We start from the raw sequence: 24,012 nt of genomic DNA, 5'->3' as shown, positions 1-24,012 counted from the left end.
TCATTCGGAGTACGCTGTAGGCCCAAAGTTTCTGCAAAAACACAAAATGTTACCGAGTATTTTTTGTCCAAAAGGTTAGCATACTGGAAATAAGACAAAATTAACTTGTAAGTAAATTTTCAGCAAGCTACAGCAGCTCGTTTTGAATCAGTAATTGCTTAATATTGATTTTTTTTTTTTAAAAAGTACTAGTTCCACTGAGAGATTATTTCACTTATTACATGGCAAAAATATTGTTAAAAGAGAAAAATACCTGCCAGTGGATCCAATACTTTTTTTTTTTTTGATATTAAATAATTTTGGACTTAAAACAAGCTCCAATATTTTGTTGAAAAATGTCTTGTAAGTTAAGTTTTTTTTGTTTGTTTGTTTGTTTTATAAAGTGTAGTGATATATTTCCACTAGACATTAGGCCAAAAATACTGGGTGAAATTTTATGTTCTTGTTGAACAACAAAATTTCTTTTGCACCAAAACCACAGTTGTATTTTATTTTATTTTTTTAAAGCAACATCCAGAAGATGATGAATAAACTAACCTGAGTGATCCTGTTGTGGTTGGCTAAAAACATGGAGAGGTTCTGGGACTCCTGGATGGACTGAGGGTCGGCCATCTTCCTCAAGAACTGAGCTGCCCTTAAGTCACAACAAGAGAGAACAACATCGTGTTTTTTTTTTTGTTTGTTTGTTTTTTGGGGGGGTTTTCTAACCGAAAGGAAAACCACGGCTGACATAAAGGCAGCTACACGTCAGACGGTACCGTTTGTAGGCAGAGTGATCGTTCTTCACGCTACACTTCATGTTCTTGAGTTCGTCCAGCACCGCGAACATGTTGATAAATTTCCCCAGCGTGAGCAGGTAGGCCTCCGACACGAAGTCTTTCCTCCGCTCGGCGTGGCACAGACGCTTCACCTCGCTGCAGAAGCGCTCTATAGCTTTCCGCTGCGAAAACACAAGACACCAATCAGCCTGCGTCCCGAAGGGGAGTTTGAACTTCAACATGCATTCGGTTTTAATTCTGCACACCATCCCAAAAATAACGCTTTTATTTTGAAACAGCTGCGGTAGCTCCATTAGTGCTGTGTTCAGTACTGCAGGCTGAAGCCAACTTTTAAGAATATATCAAGCTCTAAATAAGGACTGCACAATGCAACATAATCACAATATCAGTCTGCGGAACAATTATACTGCCAAGGACAGTTTGGAAAGCAATATTTTCCATTTATTGACAACGCTGCTGAATGCACACTTTATATGCTAATAACTGCAGCAGAGTCCAACACAGACGATCATCCCCGAGAGGCTAAAAAGTCACAGAGAGCGTGGAATGCAATATTATGACAATCTAGTTTTCATTATTGTGCTCTGTTTGTCTAGAACAGATTGCATTTCTGGCATGCCGCGTTTTATTGTTCGGTGGCAACGACCGATGCTACCAGCAGTTGATAAAAACCCTATTTGGGTGTGCAACTGCTTACACTTGTGTGCTGTTTTTTTTTTTTTTTTAAATCTGCAAAAAGGTGAGGCCACCCCTGATCTGGATCAATCTGTAAAAACATCCGTTCAAAAGAACTCTCTTTAATTACTATTTTGATACATTTGGGAGACACTTTCCCTTTAAATCATTAACGACACCAACTCCACTGTTCTGATGTTCAGAGGCTGATGTTCTCATGAACTCACCTGGAAGTACATGAACTTCATGAGCTTGGTCACTTCCGGCTCCAGCACCTCCACCGTTTTCTCATAGATCTCCACTCTGTTGGGCTGCTCGTTGCATTTCACCTGACACACACAAGATGGCGCCATTATTCAAGCTGGGCTTCAGAGTTCAGGTAAGCAGCTAGGTTTAAATCTAAAAACTGAACAAAACTATACTCTAATGAACATTATTTAAACATTTACATTTGTTTTTTTTTATTCCCTGTGATTAAAATACAATCATGTTCAAATTTAATAACGTCTTTCATCTTTTAAGTATCCGTAAACCGCGTTGAGGTGTTTTCTTAACAGAAGCCAATACACCGGTTTTCAAAACCTCGGTTTCCAAAATATGTTAAGATTAGTCCAGGGATCATAGCTGGCAACTAAGTTTCTGATTCAGCCACCAAATGGTGTAAAGTGTGAAAGGTGAACGCCCATGTTACATGTTCTCCGACATGATTTCATAATGTTTTGAGCACAGCAATATGTGCTTTGTTATTTATTTTTGCAGACAGTTGTGGTTCTGGTGATTCATCGTGTGAAGTGAGCTCACTTTCTTTCTTTTTTTACCTGGGGAATGGCTCTGGAACAGCTTCTCCAGGTGTAAAGCATCACTGCGTATTCATGTCCTTCCTCCAGCATCTCGTTCTGCACAAACAGAGGAAAAAAGAAAAAGAAAGAGCAAATATAATTTAATACAAAGCAACTACACAGTCACTTCTGATGAAATAAAATTGTTAAGTCTCTGTTTACACTGCCTTGCAAAAATATCCATACTCTTATTTATTTATTTAAATAGAAATCTGAAGTTTTCCCATTTGCTGTGCGATCATAAACCACATCCCGTTGGCGTATCACATAAAATCCAGACTGAATGCGTTGTTTTTTGTGATTCTACGTTTAACTATTTGTCTGCGAAGCTACCAAGCAACTTGGCATTATGTCAAACCCATCAGCTGAGTCACTTGTTCCCATTCGTAATGAATATTTTAACAGGGTTAGATCGCTTCCTCTCTTAAAAATACGTGGGTTTTCCCATCCTGACAGTCTTCAACCTCATTTCCACTTCCTGATCAAGCAAGTGAAGTTAAATAAAGCTCCACTTCTCTCCTCGTTGCTAGTCAAATCACGTTCTCCACTCTTTCGGCAATTGGGAAGGGAGGGGAGAGAGCCTTAGCGGTCCGTTGCACTACTGATTCACTAACTTGTGAGTGGGAAGTGTGTCTCTGTGAGCGTCTATGTGTTTTTGTGCATGTGTGTTCTGCCACAGGATGAGGCAAAGGAGGCCAAACGTGCCAAATGATGATCGGTTCAAGTAAAACAAGGCTCCCTTTACGAGAGTGAGGCCGTTTTACACAGAGGGCTTTGTGAACAGGAACAGAAACTACTAAATGTGGAGCACAGTTATTTTAATATTTGTTAATAAATAAGGCTACCAGCAGGTCAGGACCTGTTTTTGTTATTACAGGGTCTCTGCAGGTTTCAACAAATAAAATTTAAGACTTTTAATGCCACTTTAAATGAAATTTAAATCAGAAAAAAACTGTCAATTTGAGGAACAGTTGGGGGAACTTCCTGCATTACAATCAAGCATAACAAAAACTGTGAACGCAGCTTTGTGCCCACGATTGAGGGAAAAAAGCTAGCTAGCTGGGGTTTATTAGCAGCTGGTTGCCGTTAGCCTCAACCGCTTCGAGTCACAGAAAGATGTTTGCGTGCAACTCAAACTTTTACCTAACAGAAAAGTCCCACAAAAAAAAAAAAAAAAAGTCCTACCAGAACAAAATTTAGGACCTCTGATTAACAAATTTAAGGCCAACATACATTTTCTTAATGAATTTAAGACGTTTTAAGGCCTAAACATTAGACATATAAATCTCAGACTTCTTAAGGCTGCGTGAAGCAGAACACTTAAACTCACCATGCTGGAGTGGACTGTGGCTTGCTCTATGTAACGGGCGATGCCGGTCACAAAGGCATTCCTGTCTTCGAAGTTGGTGTCAAAGTTAGCCTGCAGAAAAGGAGACAACAGAGTCGAGTTAGACACGGTATGAAGCAGCAGGAGGATCACGGTGAGAACTAGTCGAGGGGAGTACCTGGTACATGATGGAGGAGGGGGGAGGTTCGATGCATGGCTGCTGGTCCGGCAGAGGCAGCTCCTCCAGCAGGTCCACGTTGGACAGAGCATCCTCCAACGTCACGTGGGTTGTCATGGTAACAAGGCGTCACTCAAACAACACCTAGGTCTGAGAAGGAAACACTGCAGTAGGTATATGAGCGGACGGCATTGGGGAAGCAGATGTACTTTAAAGCAAGTGCGTAAAGTCAAGGTGGACTTCAGGTGGAGCATCGCGTCGCAGTCGGGATTTTTTTACTCGTCCAATTTTTGTTGTAAATTGTAATTCAACCTGGATAAAATCCACCCACCAGAAAGCAAACTTCCACACTCTGAAACCTCTGGTGACTTTATTGTCAAAAAGTAAGAGTCTGCCTTTGCTAGGAAAAACACAGAGAGAGGTGATTTTGTAATGCTACCCGCACCAATCAGTTTCCAATACATGATTCTCCGGCCAATTTGACATGCCATTTCTCATCTGCTGGTCTTCAATTTAAAATCTGAGTAAAACAGTGTTGAACAGCAACTACTCTCTCACACATAACATGCAGTGCGCTCCTAATATGAAAAAAAAATAATGATGGCTCATGGGAAAAAGGGTAGGAAAGTAGATTTTGATTAATAAATCAAGTTGAATCATTTTTTTTTAAATATTTGCCCACAAATCTACAAAAAACATATACATTTTATATTCAAGATAGAAAAAGAAACTTGATGTTTCACCAAGAGCTTCACAAGTGGAATAGTTTTAGCTTCAAACGGTTCAAATTCAGCACCTTTCGCAATTTGGTTATTAATTGGTTAATAGAAAAAACAGTCAAAGGATTAAACTGACTAACTGCACTGATGTTAAGTCAAGCAAAAAGGGTTGAGGTGTTCACATAGCTCCATACTCTGCTACAAATCTAAAGAAATGCTATGCTGTTGCAATTTAGACAGTAGAATGTTAATTTTCTTATTTAAAAGTTTAACCGAGTTGCTTATTTGCATCGTTTAATGTCTTTCTAACATCATATAAAGGAGGATTATGTGGCTTAATGAAAATTCAGCAGAATGTGCCATTTTTTTTTTTTATCAGATTAATCAATTAATCATCAAACTTAAACTTAATTTATTGTAATTGCACAAAGACATAAGGGAAATTGGCAATGAAATGTCATCACATGACCTCCGGAGCACGCGCGCACACACACATACACACACACACACACACACACACACACACACACACACAAATAAATAAATAAATAAAAAATGCTGATTGGTTGATTGCTAAAATAATTGTTAGGTCTAGTAAACAGTGGAGATCAGAAACTACTGGCCAATCTGATCAGCCTGTCTCCATTTAGAATCCATATCAAAATCAGTCAAAAGTCTCTCATTCACCACAATGTTTACTGATTAGTTCACTTCCTGCGTCTCATCCTCCTTCTGATAAGGAAGGGGAAAATTGTAGGTTATATTTGGAAGACTATCAAAAGCGCAAATGATTAAAAATCTAAATCAAGAGCAAGAAACCTCAGGGGTTTGGTTACGAAATAAAATAAGCAAAACAAATAAGAGGTGCTCGCTGGCACGTTGTACAAAAAGAAGGAAAAGCTCTACTGACACCAAGCGCTTCTGAAATAAACCAACTTAACAGCAGTTCTAAGTATCGCTTTATAAACACACAAAGATAAAAACACACATCCGCTGCTCAACCTGTTTAAAACGAGACGGGAGGCATTTGATTGACGGATCAAAAGGACAACAATATCCCCGTTCTGAAGATATGCAGAGACGACGCTTCTCAGTCACACAAGATTTCCCCCTGACATGTCTAGACGGCTTCATTTCCTTTCTGTGAGACGTTCACACTCTGCACAGACCTACAGCTCTGTCTGTTCATCCTGCACCTGCGCCCCTTCCTCGCTGACTCCACGGCAACACCAGGCAAACACGCAGGGGCAGCGAGAAAAGAGGAAGAGGCCCCTCGCCGTTTCCTTTTTTTGCCTACCCGTTGGGCTCGTGCGCTCAAAGAAAGTCCTTCTTGAAATGCCAGGAACTGGAAATGTCAATAATCTGACAGAGGCGAGGGAGGCTCTGACAGCGAATGACATTTGAACGCACCCATCGCACAAAGCTCGTCAGAGCCGCTGACAAATGTGGGTTTTTTTTTCTTCTTTATTTTTGAAACCCTTAGCAAGCTGCGTTTCTGTCACCTAAAGTAAATATTGAGTGTTATATAAATATGAAAACATAACCATGTCTTCACACAGCTATACTTAACTCTTAGCATCTACAAAACCAAAGTACAACAACAACAAAAATTGTCATTCTGGCAATCATCCCACATTTATCACATGTTACTGTGGTTTTTTTGGGGTTTTTTTTGCCTGACCGAGCAGACAGTGCTGATAATCAGCTTAATATTCAAGGCCGGGGACGGCACAAAGAGAGCCAGAGGGTCAGGAGGTAAACCACAAAGAAACAAAAAAAAAAAAAAAAAGCGGAAGGGAAAAAAAAAGATCAAAGTCAGCTGACAAGCAACTTTTACAGTACCCGAAAAATATTCAAGAATGTCTTTTGATGAGTTCCTTAACGAGAATATTACATCACACTGTGGCCCACGTTGTTGTCGGTCGCGCCCTTAATGTGCACGTCTGCGAATGATCGGCAAGCGAAGCTAATGGGAGGTAGGTGGAGTTTCCTGTCAAGTCAAACTGTCAGACCTCACAAACACAAAGGGTAAAACGCCAAAGTAAACCACGTGGTTCAGAGCCAAAAAACCAGAAGACTGAGTCACTCAAGTACCAGTAGGACAGAGGCGCTCATCTGCATAAAGATCAGGCCCAACATTATAGGGATGTGAGCAAACTTCTATGTCTTCATTTTATCTTTTTTTTATCACACACAGACAAAATACATGTCTGTGTGTGAATGTGACTTCATAGTTTAAAGGAGCACAGTTGATGTCAGGGTTATCACCATCGAGCTTATTCTGCTTGGTCCTATTGGTCTATTGATTATTGGTTCGGACGACTAAAGTCTGAATGAGCAAATTGACAGTTTATCCATTTCACAAACGAATGCCTTCGCGGTCTGTTGGAGATCTACACAGACCGTCAAAAGCTTGGGATGATCTTCTCCTCATGCTGGTCACCAGCTTGGTCGCACACTGCTGCGGGACGACATCCAAATCAATCAACACTTGTTCAGTGGGATTGAGGGCGGGACATTCCACCCTCCCACATTTTGAAGGTAGTCTCTAATCTCACTGTAGAAGTGAGAATTGACATCCTAAAGGATGGTGCGACTATCAAATATCACTTAAGAGACATTTAGATTTGTGATTTAACGCCTTGAAATTGGGCCCCAGTCTCTTTAAAAACTCCACCCTCAAGGCATTGCTCCTCCACGAGCCCTTTGACAGCCCGTCTTATCGGCGTTGCACTGAGAAGTAGCTTGTGTGATGAGCTCAGCTGATGCACAGCTCCACCGGGTGTTTGCTAGTTGCTGCTGGCTAGTCTGTAGGAACCGAGCGTGGGAGCTGTTCTGTAGCGTGAAAACTGCAGCTCCGAGGAGGAGCTTTGTCCTCGAAGACGGCGCTTGGCCCCACCCAGGCGTTTTTACACAGCTGAGTGGTTGCGGCGGGAGATTAATGGATTTCTCACACATGCATGAAAGAATCAAGGCAAGACTCCAGGTGTATTTTTGAGGATATAACATGAAGTCCAAAAAGGTTGTTTTTACAAAATACTCCCCCTTTAGCGCAAACAAAAAGAGCCTGTCAGTGTCTTTTTAAGACTTTACAAGGTTATATTTAACTATCCACAGATTACACTAATTAAAGCATGCATCATGCAGCCAACTAGCTCCAGGCACTATCTGTCCAGCTGACAAACGGCCTCGGTGATACCAAAGTCCCATCTGTGCTTGGGGATACAGACACAGCCTAAGACCCTGGCTTGGCTGAATAAACTTTCCCACCCTATACCAGACTGTGCTCAATAGTTAGAGTGTCTGTGAATCTCAGTGTGCATGTACATTCCTATAAAAGAAGAAGGGCCCCTTCATTCCCCTCCTGGCTCTTGGTAACAAAACTCAGCCTGCATCACGCAGGAAGGGCTAAAGCAGGCAAAGGGAAGAGCGAGTTTCTAACCAGAAATCTCACCGTCTATCTAGATGGATGTTTAAAATAGTGTTGTAAAAGTAACACCATTTCTTCAACCGCAGACAAGCTGACGCGGTTATATCAAGATATTGTGTAAGGAAATAGTAACACACACACACACACACACACACACACACACACACACAAAAAGACTGAATACGAGTCGGGGTGGGAAAGGAACTCCACTGTATGTTCTGGTTGGCTATTTGACAGTCATCTGCTTTGCTGGAAGAAAGTGTGTCAGTGCCAGTAGTGTCACTCCCCTTAATGGGATACCCCGCTTCGCCTCCAGGCTAGCTCTGCATATGCACACACAGTCATGCGCCAAGCAGACCATGATCCCATCGTCTTGAAAGGAAGTGAGTATTTAAGGAAAAACCAGCAAACGATTCCTCACATCACATCAACATCTGAGTGGTGTGCAGAGTGGAAGCAGGTAGAGGACTCTGGTCTGGTGTTTCACATGCCCCACTGTCACGGGAAAAACGAGCTGCGTCCCCCAGGTCGTCGTGATCTGCCGTTTTCCGATCATCACTTGAGTAACGGGAATAAGCTTACCTTCCGTCACGGTCCACTTAGTAAAACTGGTACGGTGACATTAAAACACCTGATCCTCACAGTCATTTTTGCAGAAGTTTTGTTTTTTTTTTTGTTCCACTTGCTATATTTACAGTAGCAGCAATAGGAACAGGAACGACTACAACCGATGATATATACACACACATGTCCCCTTCCCTTTTATTTAGATTGTTTTCATATCAGTGGCATATCACTTATCCGTTTTGCTTCTCAGGTTACCTAAAATCACTAATACTAATCGTTATCAGTCATGTATGATGACTTTGAGTATAGAAATACGATAATTTGACGGTAGTCTTATAATAGATTAAAGACAAAAAAAATATGTAAGTCACGCCGATTTTGATTTTAATCAAAACGCAAAAATTAGTCCCGTTTCTGCTGAAATAACATATGGACTCAGGGGCAAATTTATTTTATAAATACATGGACTTGGATGGAGATCAAGTGACTCGAGGACAGATATATGTCCAGCATAAGCACTCAGGTAGATTGTGACGTTTAAACAATGTTGAATGGGTAGAAAGTCTCCTAAATTATGCCAGAAAAAAAAATGTCCTTTGCACCATTACGCCGCCAGCATGGACACAAAGAACGAGGAATCTATGCGTTCATGTTTTTTTTGTTTTCTTTTTACACCAAATTCTGGTATACCAACTATACAGAATCGTAGGGTGACGGGTTAACAATCATCACACGTTTAAAGTCACTTAAATCTCCATTTTTTGACATTCCTAAGCTCAGTTTGAGCCTCATCAAGTTTAACATCTGTACAGCTGAATTGAATGAGTCGCTGCAATCTAATTGGTTGTTTGACCAGCTATTATACATTTTGTTTTTTATTCTTACCATCACTAGAGTTTTTATTATTATTAATACGATTAATACAGTTAGTCATTTTACGTGCAATGTCAATTATACTGAGCTGTTCTCAGTATTGTGTTTTACTACTTTCCTTGTTATTTTTTTTTTACCCGTTTGTGTTGCCATGACGCCCAAATACTTCCCCACTGGAATCAATAAGAAAAGCTCATGAGTGTCAGCAACATTCTTACTATTTTTTGTTTCTAGCCATGTTTTGACACACTTTTTAAAAAAAAAAAACAAAGCTCCAAAATACCCTTCTTGTTCTAGATAAACAGTTATATTTTTCCATGCACCAGAATAAGCCTAGAAGTATTTGCAGCCCCTTTCTTTTTACACCAGAGCTTGTTTACAGCTCGGAGGGTTTGCATAAGAGGCAGATTCACAGTCAGACGGATGGAAAAACAAAAAAAAAAAAAGAAAAAGTAAAGCAGCAGCCGAGTTCACATACTCGTTTATATGAAACGGAAGTAGGCTAGGTGAACCTTGTCTGCTCACAGGCCTGAACGTCTATCCACCGGGTGTGATGGCCCTGAAAGCATCTGCATTGTACGGCCTGGTGGTTGAAGAGATCGACCCGAGGAAGAGGAGGTGGAGGGTGGAGGGAACAAGCCAGAGGGACAACTGCATGCAATATTCATGAAACGATATCAAATTTAAAACGTGATCGGGAGTAGAAAATGTGCAATCGAGACATCCGGGGGACTCCGTTCGCTCGGTCTTAACGCTCCGAGCCGTTTCCAGCCCTGGAGGGTGTCGTTTAGCCTTTACGTGCTCCATCATTCATGAGTGCACTTGCTGCACGGGGACCCTCTCCTCACCCCACCCATCTCAGTGTGAGAGCTACGATGCCGATGTAGGCTAACGGAGAGAGAGGAGAGTGGGTGGGGGGGGATGAGGAGGGATCCCGTTCATGTAACCGTAAAAATCCGCGTCTCTATCTCCGCTCCGCCTGCGGGATCCGTCTAATGTTTTCCCTCCGTGCACGGAGCGGTAAGCGGCGAGAAAGAAGCAGAAAGCAAATGCGAACTGAGAGGGGTTTGGAGGTGGAGGGGGGGGGGGGGTTGAAAAACAGCCACTCCAGTCTCCAGCCATCATCACTACCCAGCGCACATCCCCAGCAAACCCCCGTTCATCTTCCTCTGCATCCATCGCTCCGTTTCTCACGTACCTGAAAATTGCATGTCCGTCTGGGCGACGAGCAGGCGGGCGGACGGTGTCGCGGTCTGCGACGGCAAGCCGACGATTCCTGGGTTTGTGATTCTGTTCCTGCTCCTCCGTTTTCTGTGCCGATTGATGCTCTAGTTTCGCTCAGTACCAGCCCCGCTGCTAATCCACCCCACACAAAGAGCAGAAAATGGCTGCAAGTGCATATTCTTAAAGGGACAGTCACAGTGGGGTGATGGATGATGAGGGGGGCCCTCAGACACGCTGATCTCGCGTTCTCACTCTCGTTTGTGGGAACATTTTGTTTTCAACGCGTTAAAAAATAAAAAAAATAAAAAATAAAGTTTGACTGTTTGAACATTTGTTAAAGAGGAAATTAAGACACGTTTCCCTCCCCGCACCCCCCTTACTGGTTCACACTCTCCTCTAGTTGGTTTTGGCTTGTGGTTGCCTACTTCAATTTAGAAGTAGATTTAACACTAAAGGTTTTATGGTGTTACTGATGTCCGAAGTTGAGTCAACATTGTATGGAACCTGGAGCAGAAGTGACATTTGTTTCTGTTAACTCATAACCTAACGCCCTCTGATCGTCTTCTGTTAAATGCAGTTAAAATGGGGATAACTTTCACCTTCTGCCGGCTACGAAAATTAGAAAGAAAATTAGAAAATAAAAATAAACATGTAAATCCAAAAAAAGTGCCCAAACAAACCAGGCATCTCCTCTTTCAAAGAGAAATTGGGATTGAGACAGCGCTTCAGATCCAAAGTGCATTTTTCTCACACATAAAGTTAATATACGACATATTTATTGTAATGTTGATTATGTACATAGTATTATATACAATGTATATTGCTGCAGTTTGGTGATTGTGTGTCAATAAACATTGTATATTAAGATTTTATTTATACAGAAACATAATGCACAGATGATTTATAGGGTAACTTTAAACTTCTTCCTGCTCCTTTTTGAAGCAGAAAGAAATGTCTTCTTTTATCTTTTACTTTTTATTTCTTATTCCTTTTATTTTATTTCATTGTCCAAAATTTTGTTAGAAAGTAAACAGAAACCCTTTGACAGTTTTTGTTTTTGTCTCTAATATGCCGCAATATCACTTCAGTCCCTCGTGTGTCTTTGCTTACTCCTGTGTTTTGTTCCTTGCACGTTTCAGTTTCCAACTTTTACCCCTTAGCCTCAGCTGTTCCACATTTCCTCTTATTACTTCATCTGGTTCCTTTGTCATTTTTGTTTTGCTCCTGCTTCAGTCTTTAAGCTCTGAGCGTTTCTTTCTTTCTTTTTTTTGCTGAATGCCAGGGCCACATTGTCGCTGTGTGCAACTCACAGAACAGAACCAGCTATGACCACGAACGCTGTAGAGCGGTGAATGGGTTAAGTGAGTAATTTCCTGCCTGACATGACGAATGAAACTGAATATTCAGTTGCAATCTATGTTCTCTTTTCTTGTTGTTTATTTAGGCTTGTCACTGTTCTCCATACAGGAACAAACAGAGCTGAAATGAACTAGCCTTTTGTGGTTACAGACACAGAACTGATGTAAAAAGGTCATGTGGTGAAGAAATAGCGCAAAAGGCTCCTTTAATGGAGTCATCTGATCGGGACGGCAGAAAAGTGTCCATTTCTGGACACGTCCCGTTGGGAGGAGATGCCCTGGAGCGCTTTCTGTAAGGATCATGTATTCCTTCTGGCCGTAGAGCGCCTTGTGTAAAATTCACCCACAAAATAACGGAAACAAAGGTAATGTTAGGCACTGAACTCACAAATGTTTCATCAAAAATAATCCTGTTCGGTGACCACAGAGTAAATGTCATATTCATCTTTATCGGTCAACGTTATTCGACTTCTCAGAGTGGCTTACAAAGTTAAACATGAAAATAAAGTGCAAAATCTACAAAAGTACATTTTTGACTCATAATTACATTTACGTCACAAATACTTGGGAAACCTTTTTGCAACGCATGACTAAATAAATAAATAAATAAAATAACATTGCTTAGACATATTCTCAAATCTTCACTTGGCTTAGAGGTCAGATAAGGCGGCCAGTTCATGCAGCAGAACAGCGAAGGACGGACGATCTTCTGGTTTCTGAGAAACACAAACGATTACCGATGAGAGTCCTGAACTTGTACGGTTGGTGTGCTTGGTATGGTTTAGCAGCTGTTTTACTGGACTCATTCCTACCTCCTTCCAGCACCACTCCATCAGCGAATAGACCGCGTTTGGGGCCAGGCGGGGCTTCAGGAGCCTCAAGCCTGCATTCAGGGACTCCACGACCTCTGCGTTAGTCCGGTTCTCGTAGGGAAGACGCCCTTCGTTGTAAATCTCCCACATGAGTACACCTGTTAATGGGTCAACAGCCACGGTCAGGTTGTCTTCTGACACGAAAACCTGCCAATCAGTTTGATTCAAAGCAACAACAAAAACCCAGCTCCATCATCAAGTCATAAAATACTGTAATCTTATTGCTGCGGTCTAACAGAAACATTTGGGTTTTCCAGTAACTATCGAATGATCTTTTTTTCACAAACTAAAGTTACCCGTATTTGCAACATTTCCCCCAACTAATACAATTATAACACAAAGTTGGTGTACAGTTGGGACATTTGGTTCACAAGATATCCTTATCCGCCGATGATGTGGTTGTCTTGCAAACAAATATCTTCCAAATATTGTCCATCCCAACTATTATTATTTTTTAAAATAATTTTCAATCAATTCTATTAGGGAAGTTGTCAGTTCTTGTTTATATAAAAGAGAAATCCAAAATCCTAAGTGGACGGTGGAAAGGAGAGATTGCACTTGGAAACGCTACATCTGTCTCTCCTTTCAACACACCTAAGTCATTAATGATGTCATTAATAGGAGTCTGGAAAACTTGACTGCACATGAGGAGGTAATTCAACCATTTGATTTAAGTGCGATGAATGAGGGACACACTTAAATCAAATGGCCAAAATTTGAAGACCCCTGTTTTAGAACATCTTTGTTCTTTTTATGAGGCATCAGAAAAAGAACGAAGGACATTTGTAGGATATGTCGTATAGTAGCTCCTGACAAACACCATAACAAGAACAATAACAGGCACTCATATTTGTCTTTGCAAAAACCGTGAAAATATAATAATAAAAAAAAAAAACCTTCCCCCAGAAGCACTATATTTTCCCTACTTGCGTTCTGCCAAATACTAGTTATGATTCTCTTTTAAGATTGGGGACATCTTATGCTTTCTATTTTGAAAGAAACTTTCATTAATAAATAATAATAATAATAATTAAAAAAAACAACAACTTGATGTTCCAAACAAATATTTTGAACAATGATCCTGAAAGATCGCACACGTCTGTGTGAACATTGGTCCAATAATCCTTGTTATGCCGGAGTCAGGCTGACTTAATAGGAGCTATTGCATATTCTTTTTTTTTATTTTATTTTATTTTTTAAATCAGAGTTGTCTTGGTCTGCACGACAAGTAAAATCCTAATAGTTCTACCACTGAGTCCATAAAACCTGTTGACACTGCACAAAACTTTCACCTTTGTAATTTGCATGTTAGAAAATGTGAGTTCATACGAAATACTTCCATTTTTTTAAAGTTAGGGGGCCAGAGAATATGACTGTTTACCACAAATAACTCCAAGCTTTGACTAAATGAACTACCAGAAAGTTTTCCACATCATTTAGTCAGACCTGGACAAAGAGTCTGAGTTAATCTGTTTTCCTTCAGTCGATTTTCAGTTAAATTAAAATCGATTAATGGTTTATAGGATTGGTAAAAACGCTCTCATGTTCCCAAGGTGACTCTATGATTTCTTAACTTTTGTTTTTTTTGCAGGATAAAAGCCACATTGCTAACAATATTAAGACTATTTGTATTTCAGAAATAAATGTACTTTCTATTGTTTTATTGACTCACTTTTTCTTATGGACCTTTGAAGGAAACATATCTTGTGTCCTACTTAACTTGCAGCTTGGTTTTACATTGAATTCAAAAGATATCCAACCAATAAAAAAATCTATTTTAATTTGGTCTACAGTCAAATAACCTGCAAAAACTGTTTTGAAGGCTGCAAAAAGTGGTAGAAGAGAAGTTCTGACGCTTAAAAATTAGTCAGCCTAAAAAAAAAAAAACAAACTGAAAGGTTGAGCAATAGATCACACACCAAATGCCCAGATGTCAGACTTGCTGCTGAACTTTGAGTATTTGATGACCTCTGGAGCTGACCACTTGACAGGGAACTTGGAGCCTTGGGAGCTTGTGTACTGATCATCGAGAACAAACCTTCAACGCACAATAGGTGGACAAAAAAAAAAAAAAAAGACAGCATTATACACACACTGTACAATGATACAGCAAAGGAGTTTTAGCAACTATGATGGGCAGCCCACCTGGTCATGCCAAAATCAGACACTTTCACCTCATTGTTTTTCGTGACAAGACAGTTCCTTGCAGCCTGTAAAAGCAAAGACGTGGGAAATTCGTGAAACGCCAATGGGATGCTAAACGAAGCGGCAGAAAACTCGATTTTTGCCCCCTTGGTGTACCAGATCTCTGTGGATGAAGTTGGAGCTCTCCAGGTAAGCCATCCCCTCGCTGACATCCAGGCACATTCCCAGCATCAGATCCTGAGACAAACGGCCTTTCTTCTCCCGCAGGTAGGCCGACAAACAGCCGCTCTCCATGTATTCGAACACCAGACAAATGGGGGAGCGTTGGGTGCACACGCCGTACAGCTGCACAAGCTTACAGTGAGACAACCTCCTGTTGAAGCAGACACACACACACGCACACACACACACACACACGCACGAGTCAGATGACTGTTTTCATGGCACACCCAAGCCAAGCATAGGTCACACTTACATCATAACCATTGCCTCTTCTTTAAAGTCCTCGTCAGTCATGCAGTCCTCTCTAACCATCTTCACCGCCACCTTCCTGTCATTCCATTTCCCCTCCAGCACCAGTCCGAACTGGCCACTGCCGATCTCCTGACCCAGGTCCAGCTCCTCCGGGTCTATCTCCCACTTGTCTGTGTAGATCACCAAACAAATGATGAACTGCACTGACGATGCTGTTCACGTACGTAATGCATAACTCCATGTATGTTTACAAAAATCTTGTTTCCAGTCATTAAAGGACAATTAAATTTAAGCTTTTTTTGGAGGTGGGGGGATTCCGCTTTCCTACCAGTGTGATCTTGTAAAGTGATTAAAGGCCTTTGGGGTTGTTATTTTTTTTCTAATTTTATAAAGTCAAGCAGGGGAAATACATAGGACTTACTGTCCTTTACGAGGACAGAAGTTACAAAGCCGTTGAAATGTATTTTTTTCATTCCAGGTGCCAAGAACAAGAACACGTTCTGGCTACTACATTTTATACGTCACAAGACCTCAGGGGAAGAACTCCTGAGAAATCCACTTCCACTGCAGAATTTGTCAGTGTATGAAGTACACCTACTCTAAAACACATTTGTGGAACATGTCACAAGAAGAAATGTTTTGCACCAGAGAATTTTTCAAGAGCAAGTTGCATGGTGCTCCTTAACCAAGGCTGGACAGATTGTGTTTTTATCTGAGTTTGTCTTTATGTGCAAAAGCCGATCTTCAAAATAATAGCAAATGACTAAACTATGCAAAATTTATATAGGTGAGACATTATGAAGCCTGCTCACAAGTAAAAAAAAAAAAAAAAAAGAATCATGAGTTAGCCAGCTGTCTAATTAAATGGTAACATAGTTTTACAAAAACATTATGAAGAAAATGTGTTTTGGTCATTTCAGTCCTTCCCCTTTCTGCAAAAAAAAAAAAGAAAAGTTTTAACTGCACTTTTTTTTTACATATATAAGGAAAAACAAAAAAAAAGATATTATAGAATAACATATTATTCCAATCAATATGTTGTAATAATATGATAGATAAACTGTGACAAAATTGTGTTTTTATAGTCAGAAAATGGTGGCACAAAGATGACAAAATGGCCAGAAAAGCAAATGGCTGAATTAAGCTCTAAATAAGATTTGATTCTAGTGATTTAAACCTTAAATTTAGTAGAACATGCAAGAAAAAAAAAACATGTAAAAAATTATTGCTATTTAGAAGTCACAATAAAGTCAAACTTGTAGAGTTGAATCTTTTTCCAACTCTGGTTCCAAAGGCTCACAGCCCTGCATGTTTTAGACGTCTCCCTGCTTCAACAAACCCGGTTCAGATGAATGCAGCTCAGCAAAATCCTGTTGAATTTTCTTTCCATTCGGCTCTTGAGTTGAACATTTTGGAAATCTCCACAGTTTTTGACACGTTCCCTCCACGAGCACCTCACTGGTTTACACGTGTTCACGCATATTTTACGTGAACAGGCTTTCATTTTGTCAGAATGAAAGAATAGGAAAGTGCAGACAAATAAAAGCTGGCAGAGACCACGAAAGACTACTTTGCTCCAGCATGACTGCAAATCTAGCAGAACCCAAACACAGATCAAACTGTTGGAGTGCCATCCTTTGAATAAACCACAAGAGGTCAGCAGAATCCACACTTTTGGACAGCAGAGGACGGTCACTGAGTTCGGGTTAAGTTTATACAACGGTACACCAACCAACCTGTTAGGTGGCCGGCAGTTTCCTGTGAGCTGCGCTCCCCTTTAGAGACGGCGTGTCTCAGTCTCGTTATCAGACCTGCCAGGGGAAACCAATTGCACACATCAGAGTTACGCAACAGCAATTTTGAGAAGCACATTCATTTTACCTGAGTCATAAAATTTCGCCCCACTAACTTATGTAATGACACATTCCTCCTTGCATGTCGGCGACGAATATCACAGAGCAGGCGCTTACCAGCAGCGTTGTGTTGGTGGTAATTGATGAGCTCAGGAATGGTGCTGAACAGGTACTTCTCTGCCAAGTAAAACGCTTTCTTCTCCGTGTCGGTCCGTCTTATTTGGTAATGCTTCACTCTGGGGTTCTTCTCTCCATTAGACCTAAACATGACAAATGTTTCAACTGTTTCAACACAAGCGACATTTACCGTGCTTTCTGTAAAGTATTTGCCCCTTCACAAATTTCTTGCATTATTGGATTTTTTTTTTGTTTTTGTTTTTTTGTCACACTTAAATTGTTTTAGATCATCAAACAAATCTTATTGTCATACAGCAACAACTTGAGTACAAAAAGCAGTGCTTAAATTACGATTTCATTCATTTCCTCATCTCGACACTGGAACATCCTAAATTACAAGAGAAGGACTTTAAGTCCACATCTAATAGAGGTGCAGTAGTTTTGCCCTTCAACAACAACAAAACAATGTTTAATGATCTGAAACATTTGAGCAAGACAAAAAAAAAACAACAACAACTGACAACTAAGGAGGCAAATATATTTTAAAGCACTTCAATGATCAAATTGTCATTTTTGGAAATTACAGTGAAGTGAATAAATAATAACAAGAGAGTTAGCATACCCAGGAGCTTTTGTGAAAACTGACACCGTGTAGACCCCCATCTGTCTTGAGTCACGCACCATGAACGCACCTTCTTTTCCCTGAGCACAAAACATCAGAATCACATGAAGGTTCACACCATACCCAACACAAAACGGTCCAGATCGTGCTTATTTTAAATTCTATCTCCTGCTCGGATGACACTTCCAGTTCTTCAGTTCTTTTAGAAGCAGATGTTGAAGATGGCGATGGACAGTTTTTTTTTTGTTGTTGCTGTTGTTCCCCCCTTTTCGGTTTGCAAAACACAGCGAAGCAATCGGCGGCAGGAAATTCAACATTGGAGGAAACACTGTGGTTGTGAGAATTTTTTCATGTCCCACTGTCATGTCAGACTGTCAGTTTGCAGGTGCATTAATTTTGCAAAAGCAAAATCGCTGTAGGTGGCACAGTCACAACAAAAGTGCATTCCCCCCCCCCAACACCCCAAACCGAGCAGGAGCAACACGCTGCTTATCGAGATTGGGTATTATTTATTCTGACGTCAAATTTGTCAACTTTTCACCTCTTTCAACAGCAATTCCTCTGCCTCCCATCTGCTGATGTGCTTATTGTACCATCTGCAGAAAAGGACAGGATAATAATGACCCCAAACTGGCTGTACAAAGAACAAACGAAGACTTACACAGACGTATTTTGCGGTCAAAGTGGGCAGAGAAGAAGAAAAGTAAACTCACGCAAATCGCTCAAAGTTCTTGCCGTTTTTCTCAGCTACGAACGTGCTGGGCACAAACCCTGCGTTTCTGTTTCGGGGGTCAAGGAAACAAAAAGCAGCAGCTGAAGTACACGAAAACTGAGCTTAAAGAACAAAAAAACACACACGCACAAGACGGCCGTGGCCTCAAGATTAAGCCCTACCCCCTGTCATCCTGCACAGTCCACCAGTCCGAGTGGGAGCTGTTGATCAGCCGATACTCCTGGTCTTTCTGAAGAGGCAAATCGTCGTCTCTCTGTGGTGTGTAGTCTTGCAGAGCAATGACCATCTGATCTCCTGAGTCACTCAGCCCCACCTGCCCAAGATAAGACGAGCTAAGCATCAGCGCAGTGCCTTCCAATCAGAAGAAAGTTCTGGTAAAATGAGCGAGAATTGATCAAACAGTTCGAAGTGAAAGAAGTTTTTTTTTTTTTTTTTTTTTTAGCTACTGATACGCTACTGCTGAGGTGAACTTTAGCTCTGTACATACGGGCAAAGCCTGGCAATCAAATAGTGCGAGCAATAAAAGATAACTAACTGAGTAACATGCACATGAATCATGGGCCCTCCGACCATGGGCTTAGTGGGTGAAAGTCATTGCAGACTTGCCCTCCGATCGTTGATTAGATGAGATGTGAAAATAGCTGGTTTGTAAACAACTATAATGTGAACTGACAAACTAGAGTTAGCAGGAAAAAAAAAAAAAACTTCAACTAGTTCTGCACTATTATAAGACTCTTTTCAACAATAATCAGAGCACAGACAAGCTTTAGAGAGTGATACCTCTGGATCCGGCAGCTGAGGAAGAGGCTTCTTAGAAGCTGTGGGGACACAAGACATCTTAACATTAGCTGAAAATTCAAGACAGGTCTTTCTGGAAAGGAAATATGTAAGTAAGAAAGTTAAAATGAATGGAGTTTTTTTTTTTTTTTTTTTAGAAGTTTTTATAATTACTTTGTCAAATTTTAACCACAAACTTCTGCTAATTTTAATTTACTTTTTTTTCCATGACAGAGGAACATAAAGTGGCAGATAATTATTTTTTTTTTAATTTTTTCTTTTAAAAACATCACAGACCAAATTCTAAACCCCAGTGCGTCGACGCTACATTCAGGCTCCCACAGCTGCTCTTCTGCTGTTGCTTGGTAGCTTTATTGTTATGTTTTAGTGCCAAAAACGTGGGTAGAGTACCCCAAAAATGTACGCAAGTAAGAGTAACAGAGCAACACAAAATATGTAATTAGACGTCATTTGTGATGGGAAAAATGAAAAGATTACATTTCAAAGGTTGAAAATATATACAGGCGGCCCACAAACTCATCAGTGCAAAAAAAAAAATACTAGCAAAAAAGATTTTGCCTGGTCATTGGTTTGTTTTACGACCTTGGCCATTTTGGTGAGAAATCTGGTTTAATTAAAGACAAAGAAAATAATTGCAAAGTCTGCCCTGGCATTGCAATAAGTGTATTCCAAATTGCACCATGCAGCACGTGTTTTAACTGAGCCGTCCTAAAATCTGAACACGCTTTGATCTAAATCAGTCCGTTGCCGCTTTGATTACATGCTTGGCTATATTGTTCTGTATGAAGATCAACTTTCATCTGAGTTGCAGTCGTTCTTCCTCCTCTAACAGGTCTTCTTCTAGAACCAACCTGGTTTTAGTTTCACCAATCTACTGATAAACTGACCGGCTATCCAGTCTGTGCTGGAACAAACAGACAAAACAGATTTGAAAGGATCTGTTTCACTTATAATTCTTGGCTGATTGCTGATCTCCCAAAATTAAATAAAATCGGGCCTGATTTATCGGCATGCTCCTATATATGAGTCACACTGAAGAGGAAGATCCCTGACTCTCACAACTGATTCCTCGCTGCTGCGGAGTTGTGTCAGGAAAAATGCAGCAGACAGTGAACGAAAACAATGAATGCAGATTTGGACTCTGAAAAGCAGGACGATTCAAGAACTCATGCCTGGGCAAAAGAACACAAAAACCAGATCTTGGCTACAGCAGCCGCTGTGATGCAAAAGTTTGACACTGCTTTTACATTTGCCATAAGTCACCTTTGATTGGAGAGAGAGATAAATCAGCGGTTGATAAATTTGTCACAGAGTGACCACAGACCACCGATTCAAGCTCATGACTAGATATTTTCCTTCACGATGAGGGATAATGTCTAAGATGGGACATAATCAGACATTGTGAACCAGCTTAAGTTTTCTGACATCCATTACGTTTTGCATGTCAACCAAAAAAAAAAAAAGAAAAAAAGTATTTCTGATCTCGTGGGACCAAATGTTTTGCTGATTCACCTACATGACCTGAGGCAAACTGCAAACGTGACTTCCCATGGCCTTCTTTCAACAGCGACATTCTACTTTCCTCATTTCTATAAAGGCTATACATACAGTGTAGCCATAAATGTCCTGGAGACAGAATGTCCCAACCCCAGACGTAGTATTACTTCTTTTTTTTTTTTTGATCTTCAGATAAATTTCACGCACAGCCAAATCTTCTCCGTTGAGGTTTCTTGTTGTGATGTGACAAAATGTAGAGAACAGCTCAAGCCACAGCATTTAATCACACGTTCAAAAGCTCACAGAAAATGTTTTTTTTTCTTTTCTGAAGCTTATTATTTATTATCCGTTTGTGTGTTCATGTTTAGAATAGTCATGTAACGCCTTGCCGAAAACGTGCATTCAACTAAGAGGCGAAAAAGAAACGAAAACGAACCGTAACCCTCGGGGTCGTAGAGTTGACAGCCTGACGCCAGTTTCTCATTTTGTTGGCAGCACCTCCATTTTCCTTCCATCCAGAAGTTTGGGTGGAACTTTGGAACCAAGCTGTTGTGTTTCGTCTCTGCGTTCAGTAGGGGGAAAAAAACAAAACCCCATTGCAAGCAGCTGTCAAATACCAAATTTGAATGAATTTGTACCACTCTAAGTTGTGATTATTTGCCAGTGAAGAAATAAATTACCCTCTTTAAGAGCTCGGACCCATCTCTGACGGCAGTCGTTGTCTGGCGCAAATATGTAGAGGTAATAATTGTCATGAAAAACCTGCAAAGACATCAGGGTGTTTCTTTTTTGTTTTTTTTGTTTTTTTTACTTTTGCATGTAACACACACAGTGTATGTTTTTTCAGTTTAGTATATTTTGGGTGAAATTACAGCGTTTACCTGAAAGGGGTACTTGTAGTTGCATGGTATAGGGGCGTCACTCAACACGACCTCCACACACTTAATCCTGGACAGTTCGATGCAGCCTTTCAGCATGGGTTTTTTCTGAAAGGAACATTGCTCCTCGCGTTATGGGGGGGCACACATCCTCTGATGCAAGCCATTGAAATCGAGACTGGCATTCGAAATGCTACATTTCCCCACCAAGCCCCCTTGATGTCAATTTGAAAATGAAGTCGAGTGAGGACTTACCCCGGGACGACGCTCAGAATACTTCAGCTCTTGAGTGTCTAACACAAAGAACCTCTCTTTGTAGTTACTCGGTGACGTTCTTTTCTTTTGTTGAGATTTTTTAATCATAGTCCCCTTCAAAATCACCCTGGGGAACATTTTAACAGCTTCGAAGAACGCAGCGCGCAGCACTGGATGGTTTTGTCATGGGTTCGAGTTTCAGTGTGCCTCGCAGCAACAGGAAAAAAAAAAAAAGTTGTGGATGATAACTCTCGAGATGCGTGGAGCTTCCGGCATGAAGCTGCAGCACACAGTCAACCACATCCTTGCGGCAACAAATAGATTGTACAAAATGACACACAACACACACATGCACTTTTACTTACATCTGTTGAAAGGAAATATTTTCTGAAATGCTAAACAGAAATCTGTTTAGCATACGCTCTTTAAATGTACTTAGGGAATATTTACCACTGAAAAACAAGCGTGTTAATGGTGATATTTCTTAAGCAGAGCAGAAATGTTTGTTTGTGTAAATTACATGTTACACAACTATGTGTGTGTGTGTGTGTGTGTGTGTGTGTGTGTCTGTGTTTGTCAGGGTGTAAAAATTATAATTGGACGTGGATATTTTAATATCAGTCTCAACAATAATAGTTGTAAATAAATCATTTTAAAACTAACAAAAAACAAATTATATAAACCAATAACACTTTCTGCAAAATAGGAAAAAGGAGGCACATCACATCATTGGGACAGTTTTACTCTGCAAGTGTTTTAGAAATAAGAGTCTTTCATGTTCCATTCTTATTGCTAAGCGCAGATTTAAAAAATGTCTAAAAGAATATACAAAATAACCAACACCGCAAAAATCTGAGAAATGATGTATTTCTTTAAGTAGCTCAAATGTACAAAACTTTTATTTTTTGAATGTTTTGGTTTACAGATTCATTTCCTAAACTATTAGACACCCTTGTTTTATTACCATATGGCAATGTTAGTTTGTTGTGGAGAATGTAAAAGTAAAGTAAATTGGTCACTAAAATGATTTTTGCCTTTTGATTTCAAGACAACACTAAGAATTTTTGTGACCCATGAGTGCTTTCAACTTACAATGGCAATCATGGAAAAAAACAAAATAAATGAAAAATGGATGCATCTGAGATACAAGTTTATAAATAAAAGTACCAGGACTTCTTGAATAATGTCCTTTGGAATGATGAGTATAAAACTGAATTATCTGGACATTATCTGGACATTATCTGGACATAGTATGCTTGGACATAAACTTGATGCAGCATTCCAGGAAAGCTATCTTATGCCAACTGAGAAGCATGGAGGTGGACGTGACATAGTTTGGGGATGCTTTACTGCTGCACGTCAAAAAGTGATGAGTGGGGCAAACTTTCCTCAGAATAAAATGACAGACTGATAGTTACAAGAAGCTGGTTTCTGAATAATGTTCAGGGAATAGGAGGGGTTAGGGTGTTTGAATCCTTACTTTGGCATCCTTAGAATCCACATCTTTGTTGATTTCTTTTGTTTAATAAGAGGGCAAAGTTAACATTATGAAATTATTTTTGAACTCTCTTTTATTCAGAGACAAAACACAGTTAAAAAAATATTTGAACATTTCTTTACTCTTTAGTTTTAAAGTATGACTCTGGAATTAAATATGATTTATGAAATGCTTTTTACACTTCTTGCAAGGGTGCCACTGTGGCTGGTGCTGTTGCACTGGCTAAAAATAATATTTACATTTCAGATTCTTGAGGATAGGGACAAAACAGGTCCTATGGATAAAGCACAAATTTGAATAA

The 24,012-nt window shown here is 40.2% G+C and overlaps 2 protein-coding genes across 3 annotated transcripts in view; both read right to left on the bottom strand.

Moving 5' to 3' along the window:
• Positions 1-10,778, bottom strand: part of cyfip2 (cytoplasmic FMR1 interacting protein 2) — a 28,142-nt gene extending 17,364 nt beyond the window's left edge. For both annotated transcript variants that reach the window (XM_015015361.1, XM_015015362.1), the window contains exons 1-7: positions 10,586-10,778; positions 3,799-3,948; positions 3,624-3,713; positions 2,273-2,350; positions 1,682-1,783; positions 759-940; positions 538-634 (exon numbers count right to left, since the gene is read on the bottom strand). In XM_015015361.1, the coding sequence (XP_014870847.1) occupies positions 538-634; positions 759-940; positions 1,682-1,783; positions 2,273-2,350; positions 3,624-3,713; positions 3,799-3,915 (666 nt within the window). In that variant the 5' untranslated portion in view covers positions 3,916-3,948; positions 10,586-10,778. The remainder of the gene's footprint in view (positions 1-537; positions 635-758; positions 941-1,681; positions 1,784-2,272; positions 2,351-3,623; positions 3,714-3,798; positions 3,949-10,585) is intronic.
• A 1,613-nt stretch (positions 10,779-12,391) lies between these two features.
• itk (IL2 inducible T cell kinase) lies at positions 12,392-22,698 on the bottom strand. Its single transcript, XM_015015365.1, has 17 exons — positions 22,214-22,698; positions 21,962-22,066; positions 21,761-21,842; positions 21,517-21,642; positions 19,566-19,603; positions 18,947-19,098; positions 18,766-18,831; positions 18,594-18,648; positions 18,053-18,132; positions 17,431-17,573; positions 17,197-17,271; positions 15,462-15,630; positions 15,143-15,359; positions 14,987-15,051; positions 14,761-14,879; positions 12,782-12,939; positions 12,392-12,685 (listed from the first exon to the last, which is right to left on the bottom strand). Exons 1-17 carry the CDS (start codon positions 22,349-22,351, stop codon positions 12,620-12,622), a joined length of 1,854 nt encoding a protein of 617 aa, XP_014870851.1. The 5' UTR covers positions 22,352-22,698; the 3' UTR covers positions 12,392-12,619.
• Positions 22,699-24,012: the final 1,314 nt, after the last annotated feature.

Source organism: Poecilia latipinna, unplaced genomic scaffold (genome assembly GCF_001443285.1).
Source record: "Poecilia latipinna isolate Pla-1442-1.1 unplaced genomic scaffold, P_latipinna-1.0 Scaffold1905, whole genome shotgun sequence".
NCBI lineage: Eukaryota > Metazoa > Chordata > Actinopteri > Cyprinodontiformes > Poeciliidae > Poecilia > Poecilia latipinna.
Note: the sequence above shows the minus strand (reverse complement) of the source record. Positions and strands in the feature narration are given on the sequence as shown.